General features: G+C 41.9%; 1 protein-coding gene across 1 annotated transcript in view; it reads right to left on the bottom strand.

Annotated features, from left to right (window-relative positions):
• Positions 1–419: 419 nt before the first annotated feature.
• The window catches only part of IDO2 (indoleamine 2,3-dioxygenase 2), a 55,999-nt gene continuing 33,693 nt past the window's right edge, over positions 420–22,725 (bottom strand). The window contains exons 8-10 of the mRNA XM_044225333.1: positions 9,093–9,144; positions 2,608–2,756; positions 420–1,417 (exon numbers count right to left, since the gene is read on the bottom strand). Coding sequence (XP_044081268.1) covers positions 1,062–1,417; positions 2,608–2,756; positions 9,093–9,144 — 557 coding nt within the window. The 3' untranslated portion in view covers positions 420–1,061. The remainder of the gene's footprint in view (positions 1,418–2,607; positions 2,757–9,092; positions 9,145–22,725) is intronic.

Raw genomic sequence — 22,725 nt, forward strand, 5'->3', positions numbered from 1 at the left:
TCCTTGAGGCCGCGATACTAGATTGGCCCTCTGGAATGTAGATACTATCCCAGACACATGTATGTATGGAGGAGGATACACCCTCCTACATACACATGTATCCTCCTACACATAGTAGGAGGCAAGACTAAGTTACTGAAGTTTACCCTAAATTGGCAAGACTTAAGTGTTCTAGCTTTCTACTGTTGGATGAAATGAGATCTTGAGACAGAAAATCAATAAAAAGTTACATCTGTTTGTACACTAAACATGTGGATTTAATATTTATTCCCATTTTGATCATGGACTTCTAACGGGTCAATTAATTCATTTTACAAACACAAACTTTCAGTGTTAGAAGAATCATTCTCCTAAAAATAAAGAAGGAAACTAGAATAGAATTTGCAAATTGATGAACCACATGGAAGAGCCTCATCCGTTCCCACATCATTAACTATTCATTGTTATACTGCTGACTTCCAAGACGCATGTGAGCCTGCTCTTTCCTCCACGTCACCACTGGAGCATGTCCAACCTCCTGCCACAAACTCAGCACACACACGGAGAAGAAGGCTGGATTGGGGCCACCAAAAAAATCTCTGCTCTAATCCCTAAACCAGTGCTCAGCAGGAACACAATAAGTTGTTAACTGAATGAATGAATTCATGAATATTTAACTTGCTTTCTAAAGAAATCGACAAGGGGATCTGTCTACAGGCAGATTTTATTTGGTTTTTGAAATTTAGACTGATTTTTCTATCACTTTGCAAACAGGACAGGGGTACGCATGCTCCTCCGTGGAGTTCTGAATGAGAAAGTGTCCAGAGCTTTCCACTATTAACCGGTAATCAGGTAGGGAAAGGACATTTTCTGGCCATGAAAATTCTTCTCTGTGAAGACTAACAGCTCTCAACAGAGGAGGAGATGGTGTTCTGTAGAGCAGGAGCGTAACTAAGGCTGAGGTCCCTTTCAGATTATTCCGGACATTCTTATTTGCCGGGCTCACATGCCCTCCATTGGGGGAGAGGGTAAAGGAAAACCCATGTTTGCTGGGTTTGCCTTTTTGGGCAGAGGGCAGTTTCTTAGTCATTCTGGGGGAGAACTGCCTCTAAGGTCTTGTCCCTGACACTCTTCAGGAAGCTCAGGACTATAGTCCCACCTGTGCCCCTCTCTTCTAAGGCTTGAGATGGCCCAGGGAGATGGTTTGGCCTCCTGCCCTTTGCTTTGGTGGCTGCTGTGATGAGGTATTTGGTCACCACAGCTATGTGGTAGCTGCGCAGGTCTGCCAGGGCTTCCACACACTGGTTATAGGCTGTCCGAAGCTGGACATTTGCAGAGGACAAGATGTGGTCTCTCAGTGACGGGCTTGAGTGGATTTCTTCTATAAAGGCTTTATGGGAAGGAGGCATGTACTCCCTCATCCTATGCAGAAAGTCAGCTGAAAGAAACAAACCAGAACAATATCACAGTTCCACATGGAAAGATAAGAGAGCTTGTCAGCTCTTCCAGACATCAGTGCAGCAAAAACTTGCTTTCGTCCTAACTGTCCAATCTGCATTGCTAGATCTTTTGCTCACAGACGTCAAATGCTATATTCTTGACCACTGATAGGAGATGGAGAAGGAAAAAAGAAATAAATACACCCTTGATCACTGCGTTGGAACTAGATCTATCAGCCCATGTATAAATATTTATCCCATACACAAGATGGGGCAAAGTATCTTGCTAATCATCACGAGAAATATCTACAAATATAAGACATAAAACCCTTAAACTTATTTGCTAAACACTCTGCCAAATTTTGCTTCCTACGTGATTTTGTTTGGAGGGAGTGCTAAGGAGGAGGAAAGTAACAGAGTTTATAAGGGCAAGAAAATGAAGAATGACTAACCGTTTTTTGTAATCACCTCTTGAAGTCAAGGTGTTTAAAAATAGAATAGATATTTATAGGAAATGTGGAAAGAGATCATTTATAGGATATCTGTTAGGATATAGGATATCCATTAATACTGCCATGGTTCTTGTCAACTGACTTTTGTGGACGAGACTGGATCCTATGACACAAAGTTCTAGTCATTTCTTTTCCTGGTCTAACTTGAAAACTGTAGTCTGCAGTGCCCTTTTGCAACTATTAAACAGTGGCTTGCTGCTGGCAGGTAAGGAAATGAACAATTTCAAGCTTCTAAACTGGGAAACCCCTCTTCTAGTCTAAATAGACTTGGCCTGCGGTTACAGCATTTTTTCGGAGAAAGGCTTTGGTGGAAGAGCTCAGACCCATCCCTAGCTGTATCCAGACTTAGTAATTTAATGCCATAGACTTCAAACTCCAGATCTCAATCCCGTTTTAGAGAAAAGAGGCTACTACCTAAGGATCCAGACAAAACTACAGAGAACAGCCACACACACCAGTGTTATAAGATTTGGACATGAAACCCAATTTCCTGCTGAGATAGAATATTCATTGACTTGACACAGTAACATCTGGCAGGCACACAGCCTCCTGGTTAACTTGGAGGAGTACAGACTTCATGGCATTTTAACTTACACTTGGTCTTATCAATTGTTAAAAACATCTCTGTTCTTCCTCCCTGTTAAGGAGCAGAAAGAGAAAGGAAGGGTCTCACTTACCACTTTCCTTGCTATGGCGAATGCCTAAGAACTCATCAAAGGCATGAAGCACTGAGCTCTGAGCTGCACTCCCCCCGGAGTACTGCAGGGGCGCTGTGGAGACTCCTTCATAGATCAGCCCCACCGGCATTGCGGGGTTATCCTTCCATCTAAGCCAGAGGAAGAGTCAAAGAGAAGGCGTGTTTTCTGATATGGAAACAGCAAGTAAGAAAGCAAAAACAATTCCAGTGGTAATTTTAGAGCACAAGGCTGGATATTTTTGTAGCATATTTAATTAAGCATACTTCGATTTCATAACAAGCCACGGAATACAGCTGTTCCTTTCCTCAGTTGAAGGATCATTGCAGAGAAGTGGAGGATATTTAGAGAGGAATCCTTAGCATGGGTCCTATGACATATTTATTAGAAAAATTCATTTATAAAGATGCTATCAGTGCTGATGAATAGGAGCAACTTAGAGGTTCTAGAAAAATCTTTACCTAATCTCAACCTGGATGGCCTGATACCTTTAACTCTGCAAATAGTGCTTTGAGAGCAAACACACACACTCACACACACACCCCTTTGCCCTTCCCTGAAATAGCTTTAACAGCTGTCATCCTAAACTATCAGTTTTAAATACTACCTTTGTGGGAACACCTTTGTCAAATATGTTCTTGATAGCAGGTATTGATAACAAGGGCAGCAATAAAGAGAACACAGTACAACCCTGCAGGTTACCAGAGGGACATGGAGATGGACTGGAATTAGGCTCTGAGTCTTGCTCTCACAAAATGGGTTTTCTTCCCTTCCTCTCTTCTGTCTCCCTGATTCCATTTCTTCCAAGGTGTTAGCCTATAAAGCCCCTGCACATTCATGTTCTCATTTGACCTCTTTTGAGTAGATGTAGGCAGGTTTTTTAAACCTCCTTTACAGATAAGCAAACAAAGACCCAAAGCCGTTAACGCTCCAGGGCCACATTGTTAGAAAATGGGGAAACCAGAACGGAAATCCCAAACTTGTAATATCTATTTTTTTAAAGATTTTATTTCTCTATTTGACAGAAAGAAAGTGAGAAAGAGAGAGAGAGAGAAGAGAGCAGAAGCAGGAAAAGCTACAGTGGGAGAGGGAGAAGCAGGCTCCCTGCTTAACAGGGAGCCTGACTCAGGCCTTGATTCCAGAACCCTGGGATCATGTCCAGCCAAAGGCAGATCTTAACAGACTGAGCCACCCAGGCACCCCAAACTTATAATTTTTCTATTTTCATCTTCTCGAGACCGCTGCATGAGGATTTGCACTTTTACTAAGAAATAGTCTTATTGCCAGGAATGACCCACAGTCCCTGTTGTGAACAGTTTAAATAACAGGCTTAAGCTGATGTCTCACCTTCTTCCTGTAATTCTAAAAGTCATTTTGTTCAAGAGAAGGGAACCACATCACACACATAGAAAAGCCATAGCCAACCTGCTCAGCTTGCTGTTCATGACTTTTTCCAATACTTCCTTGAGATAGGAAATGCTACAAGGAGTTGGGCTGTTTTCTTTGGAGGCTGGTTTGGTCAGCTGTTGTATGGTCTGCCACTGCATGAATGTCAGAGTTGTCTTTGCAGTGGGGACGCTATCGCTCTGGAAACAGATGAGGCACAGAAAGCAGAGCCGGAGGACAGTAAAGGAAGGTTTTTGATCGTAAGATTAGAGCACGTTGTAGCTGTTGGGGGAAAGGGCTCTTTTTCAGGCAGATAGACAATGTAATCTCAGCTTTGATATTTATTAACTGTGACCCTTGGCTTAGTTAAACATCTCTGAGCCCCAGGTTCCCTATCCGAGTGATATTAGGATCTACCTTACCGAGGTTGTTGAGGGAGCTAATTAAAATACTACCCACTCAGGGCCTGGAACATACTAAGCATTTGCTAAATATTAGCCATTTTATAGTATTCAGAGCAAGTTGGAATCCCTGCTCGCTTCATTCATTATGTTGTTAACTTTGCACGCACCTTCATGAGTCTTGGTCCTAATTTGCACCTACTTCCTAAAGCTGCTGCATTATTAAATAGGTTCTAGAGAAGTTTATGACTTGTCATAGTTCAGGACACTGCTTCAATAAAATTTCTACATTTTATGGGGAAGGACTATGTAAAACATAAAAGGAGCAACGACAGTGGCCACACGGGTTCAGAGTTGTCTTTGCCATCCTGTGGATGATCTTAGATGGTCATTTTGGTCTCTTTCAATAGTCCCTCCTCATCATAACCACTTCTGTGTGTTGGACTTTCTCAGGGCTCAGTCCTTGGACTTCTGCTACTTTCACTTCCCAAGCAGTCTTATTTAACTCCACTGATTTAGAAAGCAACTATATTAGGACTACTGAAAAGCAAACACGTATACCTGGGCTTCTCCCTTATGGTCCAGACTCATGTATTCAACTGCCTACTTATAGATATCTCTACCAGAAATGAACATGTCCCAAACTGAGCTCCCAATTTCCCTTCCTTTTGCCAAATTTGTTCCTCTGACAGCCTTCCTCCTCAGAGAAAATGGCAGCTCCATTTTTTCAGGGGATCAGGCCAATACCTTAGAGTTATCTTCAACTGATCCTATTCTCCTTCCATAAGCAATCTGATAGATGTCCTGTCAAGTATACCGTCAGTCATGCCCCAAATGAACACTTCTCAGCACCTCTGCTGCTTCCATGCTAGTCCAAGCACCATGCTCGATTGTGGGATAGGTTCTTAAATGCTTCCCTGTTCCATTCTTGTTCTCAAATCGTCTATTTTCCATTTAGAAGATGGAACAATGATTTGAAACTTAAGACAGACCCTGTCATTTGTCTCCAGACTTGCTACTGCTGCTCTTCTCTTGTAGAAAGGAGCCAATGAGCCCCAACACGATCCGGTCTTCCATCATCACTTGTATCTTTCTCGTTCTTCCCCATGCATATTCCATTCCAGTGACAGTGTCACTGCAACGATTCCTCCATGACAAACACGCTCCAACCTCAGAGTCCTTGCAATTTTTGTTTCTTTTGCTTGGAACAGGTGTCTAGATGGTTTAGGTCTCACTTCCTTCAGGTATCTGTACAATTGTCACCTAGAAGTGTGGCTTTCCCAGATAATAATAAATAAATAAGAAACTTCAGCCGCCACCCCTACCTCTCCCTTGATGCCCTGTGTCTTACTTAACATTTCCCAATATTACTTACTGTTGTAACATGTATTTTATGATACTTTCTTTAATTATATTTGTTTATGCATTATCTGTCTCCCATGATTAAAATGTAAGTTCCAGGATGCCTGCATGGCTCAGTTAGTTAAGCATCTGCTTTAAGCTCAGGTCATGATCCCAGGGGTGTCCTCTGGCTCCTTGTTCAGTGCGGAGCCTGCTTCTCCCTCTCCCTGCCACTCCCCCTGCTTACGTTCACTCTTTTTCTTTCTCTGTCAAATAAATAAATAAAATATAAAAATAAATAAATAAATTTATAAATAGATAAAACGTAGGCTCCATGGGAATGAAGTTGCTGTTTTGTTTTATTGCACCATTCCCAGAACCAGGAACTGTGCCTGGCGTATGGTAATCATCCACTAAATAGTGAATGAATGAATGAATGAATGAATGAAAAAAATATCATTCTATAATTCCATATTATATATCTAGATTATGTGGATCCAAATGTTTGTCTGGAAAGGACCTAACCAGCTTTAAAGAGCTATCAGATACTCAAATGGCCAAGAGACGTTGATCAATCTCTTTTTGATGCCCCAACATGAAGAGGATGTATTAAAGCCACATTGAAGGTGATAGAGAAAATACCAGCATGTAAGGCAAAAAAGATAAAACAAGGGGATCTACTTTCAAAACCCATGTTCTCTCCCCTGTGATGAGATTAGTCTGAGGAAAGGAAATGGGGTTTCTCTGACTAGTTCAAGGATTGCTCCCACGCACTTTCAGGCTGAAACTGCTGTAAAGCAAAGGAATTAGTTTCCTTTCAAATCTCTGTAGACAAGGTTATGTTTAGTCTTTCTGATAGCATATTTCTAGGAAACCCAAGAGGAAGTATAAACAGAAAGAAAGAAAAAAGAAAGAAAGAAATGAGATGACATTTTTCCACAGTGGCTGATGACTTCCCTGTGAAATTTAATGTGATTGGGAAATAGAAAGAATATGTTTAATCTACAGATGATGAAACTTTCCTAAACAAAAATGTTTTTAAGAGGTAAATAAAAACAGTAACTCAAACATAGGACAAACCAAAAATATAGGAGTAGATTTCAATTTTTCAAGACAACTCTCTTGAGAATTCTTAACAATCCAGATGATTTCAGCCATCAACACTTGTCAATAAATTTAAGATTTGGTGCTGGCCACTTGGTTGTGCTACATGGAAAATATCTTTGAGGATCAGACAGAGGAGAAACATTTATGTAGATCACAGATAAGATGCATCACTGACCCTGAATTTATTTTAATGAAAACAGTATCACCCTGCAGTGACCATATCATCATGATGGGTAGAATTTTAAAAATATTGCCCCAAGATTTCCATCCTAATTCTTAGAACTCTTCATATTATGAGCTATCATACCTGTCAATATGATATATTATACAACAAGACCAAAGAGACTTCACAAATGTTATTAAGGTTACTAATCAGTTGACCTTAAGATAGGGAGTTTTCTGCATTGTTTCTGTGAGCTCAATCTAATCACGTAAGACCTTAAAAGCAGAGATTTTCTCTGGCTAGTGGCAGGAGGAGAAATCGGAGGGATTTAAGTACTAGAAAAATTGGAAGCCCCATGACTGTGTTGCAGGATACCATGTGACAAGGAAAGCAGGAGGCTTCTCTAAACAGAGAGCAGATCCTATCTAACAGCCAGCAAGGAAACAGACCTCAGTTCCAAAACCACAAAGAACTGGTTTCTACCACAAACCTGAAGGAGTCTGGAAGCAAATGATTCCCCAGATTCTCCTGATAACAGCCTAGCCCAGCAGATAGCTTGACCTCAGTGCTTCGATACCCTAACGGAAAACCAAGCTGAGTTTGCCTGGCCTTCTGACCTACAGAAATGTGAGTCAATGAATGTGTGCTGTTCTAAACTGCTATTTTAATTTGTGGTGCTCTGTTATGCAGTGGAAGACTAATACTTAGACCCCAAAATGAAGCACAAAGAGATTTCCCAGATTTAAGTGCTTCCTAAATCCCTATTTAGGAATTTAGGAATGTCTATTTAAAATGTTTTTAAAAAATGACCTTTTATTCTCTAATTCTACCAAAACCTATCTGCAAGTTTTGCTTAACGTTTGTTGCTAGGATCACTACTGTACAATCAGATCTTTGTCTGAACCCTGAACACGTGCAAAATGCACAGAGAACGAGAAGAGTTCTAACGATAGATAATCTCTTTAGGGGAGAATTTGGGGACTGAATGCGTACACAGCAAAAGTCTGAATTCTGAGAAACACTTCCAATTTCATTCTGTATCTCCCCCCCCTCCGTTTTTTCTTGTTTCCTCATCAATCAGGTACCTCTTTTTTTCAAGTTATTCTCTAGAATCCTTCCTGCTTCCACTCTCTGAGCCCTGCAGTGAGGAATGCCTACCCAGGCTGGCCTCCCCTTAGGCTGTCTCACACTCCAGACCTACATGATCTAGAGGAAATACTGAGTTCACGCTGTCACCCCCTTCTTGCACCAATGTAATATACCACTCCATCGACTGACAAATCAATAAATCTGTTGATTTGGATGTTAGACTTGTCTCTTACTACTTCTAGGCACAGCTTCAGAGTCTTTCTGTCCGTAGCATTCTTGCCTCTCCTAGTTATCAAGACGGAACACTAGATGAGTTCTATTTCACATTTTTCACCTCATCCATTCACTACCTCTACTGTCCACTTCTCACCATTAAAAAACAAACAAACAAACAAACTTAATTGTCTCAGTTAACATGGGTAGGAAAGCAATTTGATTAAAACATGTCAAGGGTTAGGGTTAGCAGGGCATGTATTAAAAGGAAGAAATGTATCTAAGGGTAGAGTTCTCTATCTGGAGCAATTAACAGGCCATGTGACAAAAGAGACCTGCAAATATGGACAAATGACTTGGGGAAGCTCTTCCAGGATCTTTAGAAGAAAGCTTTTAGGCCACTTTCTATGCTCCCATCTGCCTTAGTAATGAGGGGGAGAGAATGGATATAAATGGTAGAGCTTTGTGGTTGCATACTGGGCTTTTTTTTTCTGCCATTGAGATGGGATTCTCAGTGAATACAAATGAATCTAACATGGTTAGAGTCTAAGGAAAACTATTCTAAGCTTAAAAGTTCAACTCCAGTGTCATTTGTCATGTAGATGGTACCCATCCATACCTCTTTTACCCAGAGTGGATCCAAATGATCACTTTGCCAGCAAGGGTTTCTTGGTGCGTTTCTTGCTCTAGGACACTTCTGTCTCCTCTCATAAATTTGGAATATGTTACAGAGGACTCGTGCAGGAAAACAGTTGAACTGTACTTACCCAGAGAGAAAGATCCGGATGACTGCATAAAATATGTCTGGATCAACATAATCTGGAGAAGCAATCAAAATGTGAACTTTACTACAGGCAAAAAAAGCAATTGGTTACATGTGCCTGGGTCCTGCTGCTCTCCTGGGGTCACCCCCTCTATCTGATCTTCATGGAAACTGGAAGGAACACAGCAGCAGGAGGGGGATGGAATGTTCTCTACTGTGGCCCCTCTCTGGCACTTACAGAACTTTTAAACTGTACCAAATGCTGCCCCTTTCTATTTGTGGCACTTCCCTTTTCTGAACTTCATAACAACAAAAGGAGAGGTCAAGGCCATCTTTAAAAAATTAATATTTTGAAACAGACATGATATTTGAGAGAACGTAGGAAGTAGAAAGAAGAAAAGCAGGAAAAAAAGTCATCTCTTCCAAGGCTTTCACAATAGAGGAAAACTAAAGTCATCAGTGTTCAAGCAAAGTTCTGCACAGGCAGGCGACCAAGGACAGAGCGGAGAGTGTCTTGCTGAGGGGCAACTACCCCAGGTCCGGTATATGTTCCTGGAGCTGCATTCCTTGGTCTGTGCAGCTAGTTTGCCTCTAAGCCAATGTGTGGGGTTAACTGATTCCACTAGTTTACTAACTTGGGTTTAAAGAAACACATCCTCGCATTTTTGCCACATTTCTTTTCATTAACTTTTGAAGACTGTTCCTTCTTCTCCGCATAGTAGGGCCCCTTTGTGACCTGGCATGTTTCTCTCACCTGGATTCCTATGTTCCCTCATTTCTCTTTGAGGGGGAAAAAAAAGAAAGAAAAACAAAACACAAAAACAACCCCCCCCAAACCAAAACAGGGGTGCCTGGGTGGCTCAAGTGGCTGCCTTTGCCTCAGGTCATTATCCCGGGGTCCTGGGATCAAGCCCCACTTCGGGCTCCCTGCTCAGCGGGGAGTCTGCTTCTCCCTCTGCCACTACCCCTGCTTGTGCCATCTTGCTCTGTAAAATAAATAAATAAAATTTTAATAAAACAAAACAAAACACCCCCAAAAACATCTTTTTTTTTTGAGACCCAAATAATGTCATCTCTATACATCAATTCCCTTTTCTACCGTCATACTCTGTCATACCTTCTCTGTTCCTCCATCTCTATGTTCTCTGAAACCCCATAGGCCAAGGTCACTCATATCTTCCTTTAGCCTCAGCACTTCCTGGTGCTCCGGAGTGATGTCACAATCTCTTTACTCTTCTGTGACAATGTCCCATGTGCTGGATTTTTATGTGGGCCCTGTTTCTATGTTTTCCCCATCTGGTGCTCTGTTCCCACAAAAATGTTAACTATTACATACAAATTTCTGCTGAAGCAACAATGACCACCAACAACGACCGTTATAGTCATAAAAGTAAAATGATTAGTCAATAGATATAAAATAATTTCAATGTAAAAATTGTCAAAAGATAGAAAAAATCCATTTATGATCATAACAAATAGAAAAATTAGCCAATGAAGAATAGGGGGAACATTATTGAACTGATAAAAGAAATACATAGCCTATTGTACATTTTGTACTTGATATTGAAAGATTTAAAGTAAGTGTTTTAAAATGTGGAACAAAATAAGTATCATCACTTTCATTCAACACAGTGTTAGGAATCCTAGCCAGAAGAGTATGAAAAAATATATTTAAAGAAATCAAAGTTATGGGGTGCCTGGTTGGTTAAGTGTGTTAAAGCCTCTGCCTTCAGCTCAGGTCATGATCCTGGGGTCCTGGGATCAAGCCCCACATTGGGCTCTCCGCTCAGCAGGGAGCCTGCTTCCTCCTCTCTCTCTCTGCCTGCCTCTCTGCCTACTTGTGATCTGTCCAATAAATCAATAAAATCTTTAAAAAAAAAGAAATAAAAGCTATTAAGTATTATAAATGAAGGAACAAAACACGACTCTCAAATAACATCATTTTAACATTGAAAACCCAAGTAATCTGCAAATAATTATTAGAATTAGTAAGAGTTTTTATCAAGGTACTAGGTTCAAGGTTAATAGTCAAATATCAATTTCATTAGTTCAATAGTTTCAATAGTTAGTTCAATAGTTTCATTAGTTAGGAGTTAGTTAAGTCAAAAGACACCATATTTGGGGCATCTGGGTGGCTCAGTGGGTTAAGCCTCTGCCTTTGAGCCCAGGTCATGATCTCAGGGTCGAGATAGAGTCCCACATCAGGCTCTCTGCACAGGTGGTACCTGCATCCCACTCTCTCTCTGCCTGCCTCTCTGCCTACTTGTGTTCCCTCTCTCTCTGTCGAATAAACAAATAAAATCTTTTTAAAAAGACACCATATTCACTAGAAACAAAAATATAAGGTAATTTTAAGAAAAAAACCTAGAAGATATGTAAGTCTCTAATTTTGAATGAAATTTAAAGAAAATTCAAGAATTTAAGAAGAAATCTATGTTAATAGAGAAGAAAACTCAGTATCAATATCAAGGAGAAGAAATATATTTAAAAAAGAGTTCTCTATCTGAATAAATTTTAGCCGGTAGCCAACAATATGAAGGCAAGATTCGGAGTGGCTTGTCCAACAACCCTAGTTGGTGTTTCTGTGCTATTCTCTGACTCTCCACTTTCTTGATCATAAGACAGAAAGACTGGACATAATATCAGAATCATGTCATTTTTCTCCAAATTAATGTATGGATTTAATGTGAGCAAAATGTTTAACAGATTTTTTTCCCAATCAGTTTGAAAAGCTGATTCTAGCATTTTACATGAAAGGCAAAGGGTCAAAAATAGCACAGTTACCTCTGGAAAAGAAGGGCAAGATGAAAATGAGAAATGCTATGAAGCTAAAGTTCTTAAAACAAATGATATTCCTGCTGGGAAAGACAGACAATGAAAAAAAAAAAAAAAAGGGAACCTGGAAACAGAGCCAGTCATTTCAGAAAATCTGATATAAGACAGTGCCAATATTGCAGAGTAGGGATTATTAAAAAAAAAAAAAAAGGAAACTGAATTCATTTCTATGTCATGTTACGTAAAGATAATAATTACGTAAATTAAGGACAAAATGTGAAAGACAACAGTTTGAAAATGCAGGAAAATATACTTATGATCTACGATCATGAAACAATATCTTAGGCAAGACCTTCTAAGAAAAGAGACAGACTTCTGCAAAAGAAACGACAGATACCTTGATTGTATCTAAATTAGAAAGTTCTGTTTTCAAAAGTCATGAGACAAACCGCAGTATTTGCAACAGATATAACTCATAAAGAGCAGACCACTAGGATGTACAAAAAAAACTTACGAAGGGATCAAAGATAAAAGGCCGTCAAAAATCTAAGGAAACACATGCGTTCACAAAAGAGAGGCTTGAGCGGTGGGACCCACCAGCACGCGCACGCACATGCGCACACGCACACACGCATGCACGCACACACGCGCACGCACGTTAAATCAGAGACTGCTGGACTGACGTCATCATCATGGCAGAGTAGGAATTTCCACTGTCTGCCCCGCAAAGAACACTGTTCAGACAATCACTCGTGGACCAGAGAGGCTTTGTGAGGGTCCGGGAAGTCATGCACGCCGTCCGGCACGCCCCTGAGCGGAACGATCCGGAACTAGCCGTCGTGAGGTGGCTAAGATCACTGCGCTTGGATCCCATCACCGGGTCCACAAGGCAGCACGGCTCGGTGCTAACAGACCCCTTCCAGGGCTGGGATTCTTCCCGCGAGGGAAAGTGGCAGCCTGGGAGTGAGTGCCCGGGTCCCCCAGCTGGGTGGAATCCTGGCAAGCAGACCCACGTCCTTCTCACCGCATCCAGAACACAAGGCGTGCTGCGCCGATGGGGAGACGGCGTGGCGAGGAGCGAGGGCATTAAAGGGCCGCGGATCACACTGGTCACCTCACAGGTTCCATTCAGAAACGCCCCCATGAGATGCTAGGAAAGCTTCCCGGGCAGATCGCCCCAACACCCTCAGTGCTCAGGGGCCTCACCCAGCCCATGGCCGGCTCCTTGCGTGAGCTCCCGAGGGCAGAGAGAGAGAGAGCCTGTGCGGAGATTCGTGAGCTCCTGTAGCGAGCTGGCTGATTCTGTGGACTGGGAGAAAGCACAGAGACTCCTGCCTTGGACACTGCCCGAGGGAAGGCAAATGGAAGGCAGGCAGCTCCAGGATCAAAGGCACACACGGTTAAAAATTTTGCCACGAGGGGGAGCAAGAAGTATGGAGCGGGGATCGCCATAGAGGGTCTGAGAAAGCCTTGGAACCCCTACCAGGGCGGAAGGAAGGTGTTTCTCTCCTGAAACCAGTGGGTAAATCCTGGAGGAAGTGAATACTTCTTCAAATATTTCTTGAAGCAATGCAGAGCTTCGTGGAACGTTAAAAAAAAAAAAAAAAAAAAGCAAGGAAACATGATACCACCAAAGGAAAAAATACCTTTCCAACAACAGACCCAAAAGAAACGCAGACCTGTGATTTGCCTGATAAAATTAATTCAAAGTATTGGTTTTAAGGAAGCTAGGTGAACTATAAGAAAACTGAGGGTTGCTAGAGGAGAGGGGGATGGAGGAATGGGGTAACTCGGTGATGGACTTTGGGGAGGGTCTGTGTTGGAATGAGTACTGGGTATTACATAACACAGACCCATACCTCAGAAACCAATAATACTTTATGTTAATTAACTGAATTGAAATTTTAAAAAAGAAAACACAGAAAGGCAATTCAGTGAAATCAAGAGAACCACACACGAACAAAATAACTTCAACAGAGAGTAAAAATCATAAAGAACAGACAACTAGGAAATATATTTTGGTGACACACTCTGAACACTGTTCAGAAAATAACAAGTAGAAAACTTCCTGCTTTATTACATGTAAGGTAGGAGAACCACGTAAGCACTTTGGCTTCTGGGTCTGAGGTGTGCTAAGAAGGATGGTTCTTAAAAGCCAGTGTCACAGAGAATCTAAGAACACACCTGAGTTACACCTCCTCCTTTTCCTTCCACGTGGCTTGCCAGTAAAGTGAGAAAAGGCACCAACGACTACACCTTCTGCCCAGATGGCTAATTGCAGGTCCATTTAGTGCCTGGCCAGGCATCTTCCAGTGTTTCCTTGCTTGTGTTCAGCCAAATACAAAACCTGTGCGTCAAGCATCCTCTTTTAAATCCAAGTGAATCTCTAGAGAAATATAATGTCTGCTTTTGATTCATTTACACCGATAATAATTTTGTGTCCTAAGCATTATTTCTGATTTGTTTGGAAAACCTAAGGAGACTTGCTGTTAAAGTTTTCAGGGGTAGAGATTTAGATTTTATACTGAGAAGTAGTCTTTACACAAAGCAAAGCTAGAAAACCTTTGCTTTGGATCAGTGCTGGAAAACCACACACATGGAATTACTAGTGTTTTCACATTACTTTAGTAACATTCATCTGGTCCCACTCAGGGAAGTAACACAGCAGGTACTCTGCCCCCTACAATAAAGCATTTTAGATGGATAACAGAACCATACATCTGATGTTCATGACCACCAAACTGTAAGTTTTTCATGTAATTCCAACTGTCAAAGCCACATATTTCTGCTGGATGTCTTTTTTTTTTTTTTTTTTTTTTTTTTTTTTGACAGAGAGAGAGTGATCACAAGTAGGCAGAGAGGCAGGCAGAGAGAGAAGAGGAAGCAGGCTCCCTGCTGGGCAGAGAGCCCGATGCAGGGCTCGATCCCAGGACCGTGGGATCATGACTTGAGCCGAAGGCAGAGGCTTAACCCACTGAGTCACCCACGCGCCCCTCTGCTGGATGTCTTGTCATCACCTTAAGCATGACCTATCTCAAAGCAAGTTCATCATCCTTCCTCTGTGTCCCTAGTTACTTTGAAAACCAATCAACCCATCAAGCAGAACTTGATTCAATCTTCCAAGTGATAAGTCTTTACCAGAGGCATTGTGATTTTTTTTTTAAGATTTTATTTATTTATTTATTTGACAGAGAGAGATTAGAAGTAGGCAGAGAGGCAGGTAGAGAGAGAAGGAGGAGGAAGCAGGCTCCCTGCTGAGCAGAGAGCCTGATGCGGGACTCGATCCCAGGACCCCGAGATCTTGACCTGAGCCGAAGGCAGCGGCTTAACCCACTGAGCCACCCAGGCGCCCATTGTGATTTTTTTTTTTTTAACAGTTTTGAAATCACATTTACTTCCTGGATTCCTCTTTCTGTCTCTGATCATACCTACACTGTGCCAATCCTTTGTCCTTTTCCTTGATGTCTGTGGTTCATCTCTTCTGTGGCTGTGACTGCTCTAGTCCATTCCCCTTTGCCCAGACTTGGTAGCATTGTTGGCGGAGGGTAAGCGGCTGCATATGCCTGGATGACTCCAGGGCTTAACCCTGATGTTTATGGGAGCAGCAGTGCACCAGGCAGAGGCCGAATAGAAAAGAATGTACGAAGCAGAAGGAATACTGTGTAAACTAGCCTTGAAGTTGAAGAAAGTTGTAGAGAGCAAAATGGAGTCTCCCGCGTCAAGCAGGGGCTTGTGTCAAGCAGTGACAGGAGCAGTTCAGGTACTGCAGCTAGGAGATAGCGCGGGCACCCACATCAGCTGATCCCTAGAACTGATCACCAAGAACCAGAGGAGGTCTGCAGAGACCCCAAACTGATTTAATCCCTTTCAAAAGGTAAGGAATTTGGCCGCAAACCTTCAGACTCCTCAGATGTGACCCCATTCTGTCCGACCACTTAAGAAGGTAACTGCCCCCAAGGCTCTGGCCCATTGATCTCAGTGATCTTGGAACAGAACCAAGATCCTTATCCTCTAGAGATACCCTGTTCCTGCGAATACTGTTGGAACCTGAGGAGCAGTTAAAAGCAGAGTGTGGACCCAGTGGAGACCAAGGCTTTATCTCAACCACACGCCCACAGACTGACTTCGGGTTTGGTGCCTTCACTGCCTGCGCCCTTCTGTTATCTTGGTTGTGTGACTTGTCTTCTCTCCTGCCCCAGGTGCTGAGTAAGAAGCCAGGTTTAATCACTTGGTGAATTGTCACTGAGTTTGGAATCCCGAACCTGATTTACAACCGTGATTAACTTTGCTTTAGGACTGGATAAAGCTGATGCTGTGGAAAGACACAACTCATCCGTGTGTCTTCATAGCATGCTCTTGAGAAAAGTGCTTTTCAAGGGGTGCCTGGGCTCATTCGTTAAGCGTCTGCCTTCGGCTCAGGTCATGATCCCAGTGTTGTGGAATCAAGCCCTGCATTGGACTCTGTTCGTAGGGAAGCCAGCTTTCCCTCTCCTATTCTCCCTGCTTGTGTTCCCTATCTCACTGTGCCTCTCTCTGTGAAATAAATAAATAAATAAAATCTTAAAAAAAAAAAAAGTACTTTTCAGGAACTAAAAGCTAGTGTCAGAACAAGTGAAAGGAAACAGGGTGTCAAATAAAGATAAATCGAAATTAAAATTCTGGGGTTAGATCATTCTGAGTCATGCAGAACAGATTAAGGATTTTGGGCTTATTCTTAAAATAATGGATAAAGTAGTGCTGGCAATAGGAATGTAATGTGACAGGCATATGTAATTTAAAATTTTCTAGTATTCATATTTCAAAAGTTGGTAAAATTAATACCAATACTATATTTTATACTATATTTTAGTTAACCCACAATACCCCAAATATTTTAATTTCAAAAGATAATCAATATAAAAATTATTAATGTGTTTTTTGTAATAAGTTTTTAAAATTTTCTGTATATGCTTACACACTTAAAATTTGTTTTACACATAGGGAGGCTGGACCCCACATGTAAGCCAATGACTCTTGATTTTACCTCAGGTCGTGATCTCAGGCTCCCTGCTCAGTGCAGAGTCTGCTTGTCCCATCTCCCTTTGTCTCCCCCCCCTTGCTCGCTTTCTCTCTCTCTCTCTCAAATAGTTAAATTAATAAAATCTTTTAAAAAAGTATTTTAAACTTATACTGCATTTCAGCTTGGATGCTTAATTTTCAACAATTGAGTGAAATGTGACCATTCAGTAATAAAGCTGTGTAACAAAAAACTATTTTACATTGATCCGTTTTCAAATGTCAACTTCAATTGTTTAAAATAAATAAAATACAATTAAAATTCAGTTCCCCAGTCACACTGGTCACATTCCAAATGTTCAGTAGCCACAAATGGCTAGAGACTACCTTCCTGCACCGTTCCAGGAGAGAAACTGAAGAGTTTTAGCAGTAAGAGTAGTGGAACTTGCACTTCCAGCTTGTGTGTAGAGAATGAATTAAACTAGGAAAAGGGCAAATGAGAGAAGAGTTGTGGAAGGTCAGGTCGCTGCAGAGTCCTGGCAAGTGGTGAGGAGACCCAGGTCCAAAGCAAGTAATGGAAACAGTGAGAAAGGAAGGGATGCAGACGATTCTCCAGAGACTTCCATTTGGGGTAATGGAGTGCTATGTCACTCAGACTGCTCCTTCCACTAAAAACAATCCAAAAAGAGGGATAAGAGATGCAAACATCTTAAAGACATCAGGGAGCTGAAGAAATAGCAAGGAACACACAAGCAAAAAACTAAGGGAAAGTGGGAACCCCCAGAAAGGGAGGCAGAAAACTAGAGTGGCAAAACCACTTTTCCCTGAAGGCATTTGCCAATCCAGGTACACCGGGGCTTGGTTTTGGTGGCTTTGAACGGTATGTGCCATAAATAAGACTCTGATCCCAGCCATGATGAGACATTTTACAGGATACCCTGCTCATATTAATCTTGGGGTCCCAACTGCGTATATCTCAATATCAGTGTGTGTGAGAGCTCCCACCCTGCCACTGCTTGCCCTAGGAGATAAAATCAGAGCTACCTTGGCATTGAGCAAAACAGGAAGACAACAAACAAACAAAACTTGTCCCTGCAAAGCTATGACTTTTTTTTTTTTTTTTTTGCACATTTTCAGCTTAAATTTAATTGCCTGATTGGTACTTGGGCCCTCGCTCGCTGAACTTGATTCAAGATAGTCCAGAATGTTAATGTCCCCAAGAACCAGGAAGAACTGGATTTCTTTACCCCAGTTCCAAAAGACTGCCTACAAACAAGGTTTCGAGGACGATAAGCAATACTTGGGAGAGTGGGGTAGGGGAAAGAAAAGCAAAAAAAGCAAGCACAGACATAAGAAAACATGACAGCCAGCAATGAGAACCAGTAGGAAAGAAGAAATAAGGAAGAAACAAGAATCAAGTTTCCAATATTAGAATCATCACATATAAATCTAAAACAGCCACACATACATAGTATGCTGAAGAGAACCAAAAGCAAGCTTGAAAATGTCTACAAAGAACAGAACACTGTAAAATAAGAATGGGTTAGAAAATAATAAAATACAACTTTGGGAACTGAGACAAAAACCTATCGGATGTGTGTATTCAGCAGAAGGTTGAAGATACAGTTGAAGTTGGAAGCAGCTGAGAATTAATTAGATCAGAAGAATTAATCCAGAATGCAGCACAGAGAAATGAAGAGATGGGACAAAACAGCAAGGCTTTAAGGCATGGAGGACGGCGGAGCAGGATCCAACCTCCTGAGTCACAGCTGCGGTAGGAAGTCAGAGGACAGCGAGGCACAACCACAAGGAGCTAGTTGAAGAGGACTTTCCAGGTTTTATTTCATTTTGTATTTTAAAATTTTATTTATTTACTTATTTGAGAGAGAGAGAGAAATCACAAGTAGGCAGAGAGGCAGGCAGAGCCGAGGGGAGGAAGCCAGCTCCCTGCTGAACAGAGAGCCCGATGCAGGGCTTGATCCCATGACCCTGAGATCATGACCTGACCCGGAGGCAGAGGCTTTAACCCACTGAGCCACCCAGGCACCCCAAAGAGGACTTTCCAGAAAGACAAGTCGTATCAGTTAAAGAAGCACAGTGAAGCCCACGCATAGTAAATGGGACAATGGGGAAAAACAGACCTATAAAGAGAAACTCACAAGCAGTGGGGGCAAAGATAGGTTGCCCTAAACAAGTAACAGACTGACATCTAACTTCTCAATAGTGACCGTGGAAACCAAAATTATAGTGATCTGCTCAACATCTGAAATAATACAGCTGCTAGCAAAAATATTCTTCAGGAATGGGAGTGAATCCGGCAGCTGGTAGACGAGAGAGTTTGCCAGCAGCAGGCCCTCGCTAGAGGAAATCCTAGTGGCAAAAGAAATGTGTGTGATGGAGTGTAAAGTTTTTTTTTTTTTTTTTTTTTTTTTTAAGATTTCATTTATTTATTTGAGAGAGAGAAGACAAGCGCAAGCCAGGTAAGAGAGAGTCAGAGGGAGAAGAAAAAAAAAAAGTTATAAATATATAAGCAAATCTGAGTGAATCTTAACCATATGCAACAATAATCATCATTGTATATTTCTGGATATTTTTGATGTGTGACATGCAATGTACATTCTTCCTTGTAACTTCTGTGAAGACTTATGGTACTCTTCAGTATTTGGAGAACTGTTTTTGTGTCAGCATGCTTCTAGATTTGATGCAGTGACATACTAAATTGGATTTAAGATAAAATACAGTGGCTCAGATGACCAGGGTATACTCAGATTACCGTGTGTAAATAATCCATGAGAGAAGACAACTTTAGAAATATGCAAGTGCTTTTATTATCCCGTGGTATTTACTAGAGGAAGAATTCTGGGTTAATTTATTTTCTGATTGGTTTACTTATTATCTTTTTTAAAATTTTTTCGAATAAGCTGTCCTTAAGCTGGACAGCTTTTATTGCCAGCAGAGGCTTGTCTCACCTGTACGTGGTTCTAATTGTAAAACCTTCTGCAGACAGCACCGGGAGCTCTGGCTCCAGAAGTCAGTTAAGAGAAATACCAGTAGGTATTGAAGGGAAGGGGAGTAACTTTCATCAAGAAAGTTCTAAGACCTAAACATAAATCTAAGATACTGAATTTAGTGATTACAGACCCAAAGCACAGAGCTGCCCCAACATCCAGACAGTCTTTCATACTGACTATAAATGCATGAAAACAGATCAGTTACAAACAAAACAAAACAAAACTTAGTTGTTATGCGGTTCTTTGTTGAGCACCTGGATATGCAGCTTTATCACAAATTGTTTTATACAAATATCAAAAATGCTTTCAACAAATCTAATGTCCTAATTACACGCCACTTTTAAGCTTCAATTTAAAATAAAACTGGAAACAAGAATTTTGTTTCCAATTGGTTTTAGACAAAGTGGGTTTTCAAATTAGGGGGAAAAAAAAGCCCTCAGACAAAATTAAATGGACAATCATATGGGGACAGTCTCTGAAGTTGCCACTACCATTTTGCACAAATTCACTGATTTAGGACCCGGATTTAAACACATACCAAACTGTCAGAAGGAAACGTTTGACTCCTTGCTCTAGTACTAAAGAAAAAATTCTTAACAGCTACCAATCGGTCAGGGAGGCTAGAAATTGTGTTGATGCAGAAGGAAATACAAGGTAAAAATTTCCGTGGCTTTTTGGAACGCAATTTATCCCTCAGCTGTTCCAAGCAGGAAATTAATTCTTAAAAACAAGAGTTACTGAGAAACATACCAAAAGACACGCCAGTGTAATCAGATATGCTTGGAGATCTGAACATATTTTAGCCTTCCAACAAAGCACAACACTCAGACCGGCTGAGATTTCTGCAAATCACCAAGTAAAGCAGCGCTAGGCCCGGATCCCCCAGGCGCCCAGGGTCGACTGGCAGCACAAACAACGCAGTGGGGTGGGCACAGGTGGTTAGTGTGGTGCCGGTACAGACTTCTGCCTTAAAAAGAGTCAGGCTGTGAAAACAGACTGAGGATTCCATAAGGCTATGAGGTAGAAGTCACGTGTGGGCTGGACAAAGGGTTCTCAGCAAAGAAAACCGTGGTCTTTTTTTTTTTTTTTCTTTTTTAAATTAATTTATTTATTTTCAGCATAACAGTATTCATTATTTTTTCACCACATCCAGTGCTCCATGCAATCCGTGCCCTCTATAATACCCACCACCTGGTACCCCAGCCTCCCCCCCTCCCCGCCCTGCCACTTCAAACCCCTCAGATTGTTTTTCAGAGTCCATAGTCTCTCATGATTCACCTCCCCTTCCAATTTCCCCCAACTCCCTTCTCCTCTCTAACTCCCCATGTCCTCCATGCTATTTGTTATGCTCCACAAATAAGTGAAACCATATGATAATTGACTCTCTCTGCTTGGCTTAAAGAGTACCTTCTCCTCTGCTTTGGGCATGTTTTCAGACTGTCCTGCCTGGCAGTGAGGTACGTATAGAGCAAGGGAGTAGAGCCCACCGCTCTTGCCAAAGTTGAGCTCAGAAAGAAAGAAGTTTTGGGAGAGCTCCATTAGTGGGAAGAAAACAGAGGGAAGAAGGGCAGCTGAGCTCTGTTGATCGTGCAGGAAGAAGTCAATAACCATAAACCAGACACAGTGACTAACACATCTGTGTGATTCTGTCGATCCTGCAGTTTCTAGTATTTGTTATTTTTATAATTTCATTTCTCTGTTTATTATGGCTGCATAAGAAACCACTCTGAAGCCAGTGGCATTAAACAGCCAGTATATGATGCTCATGGATTCTGTGGGTTGGAAATTTGGACAGGACACAGGGAATGACTTTCCCCTGCTTCACGCTGTTTGGGTCCTTGGGTGGGAAGACTTGAAGACTGAGGATGATCCGAAGGTGGGAACCTAGAAAGATGCCAAGGGCTCACTCACTCCCAGGTCAGGGGCCAAGGGGGTTATCTACATGTGGCCTCCCTGTGTGCTCCTACACCCTCATTCACAGCACCGTGGGCCCTGAGTGGGTGGCATTTTGGCGTGTTGGCTACCACATGGCAGTCACAGCCCCTCCTCTAGCCTGTTCTCAGCTCACATGGGGTCACTTCCGCTGCATGCTGTTGATGACAGGCATGTCCCGAGCTGGCCCACATCACATGCGAGGACACAGACCACAGGCATGTCAGAATCGCGTTGGAAAATGCAGACTTATGCATTCATCTATTTCACCGCAGTGACTCCAGGTAAAACCTTTAAAAGAAATTGTCTGTGTGGGAAAAATTGCCTTTTCGGGGAAACAAGGGAAGTGGCTCTGGTACCTCTGAGGGCCTCAAACCTCCTACAGATGATAGTTAAGAGAGCAGTGGGGCTGGCCCGGGCTGGAAAAGTAAGTGCCTCTGATAAGGGGCCCCAGGAAAGCCTGTGATGGACAGCGCTGTGCCATCTCACCGCGGGCACTGTGATGGGGTGGAGGGCCTCACTTTGACTCATTCATACGATCTGAGTGCACCTGCAAAATGCCTCCCCTGGTCTTGGTGTCCTGAGTAATAAACTCAGGGTCCCTTGGCAAGGCTAAAAGCCATGTCATTCAGTGTGGAGAGCTTGTTTGGCAGGAGACCTCCTGATGTAATCAGGAGGGCTTTGAAATTAAAATTCAGGGAAATGGAAGAAATGTGAATCTGAAATATAAAATAAGAAGTTGAAATTAATGTATCATTTACATAATACATCATGCGGTGATTTCAGATGAATTTCCACTTGTGCCGTGAACCTGAGATGGCAAATAAATTTACTCCTTTAATAGAAGGCAATAAAGCTGGGCACCACCCTATGTCCTCCCTCCCTCCCGCCTGTCCTGTTTCCCATAAATCTCTTCTTTCCTGG

The sequence above is a fragment of the Neovison vison genome, chromosome 11 (genome assembly GCF_020171115.1).
Source record: "Neovison vison isolate M4711 chromosome 11, ASM_NN_V1, whole genome shotgun sequence".
Taxonomy (NCBI): Eukaryota; Metazoa; Chordata; class Mammalia; order Carnivora; family Mustelidae; genus Neogale; species Neogale vison.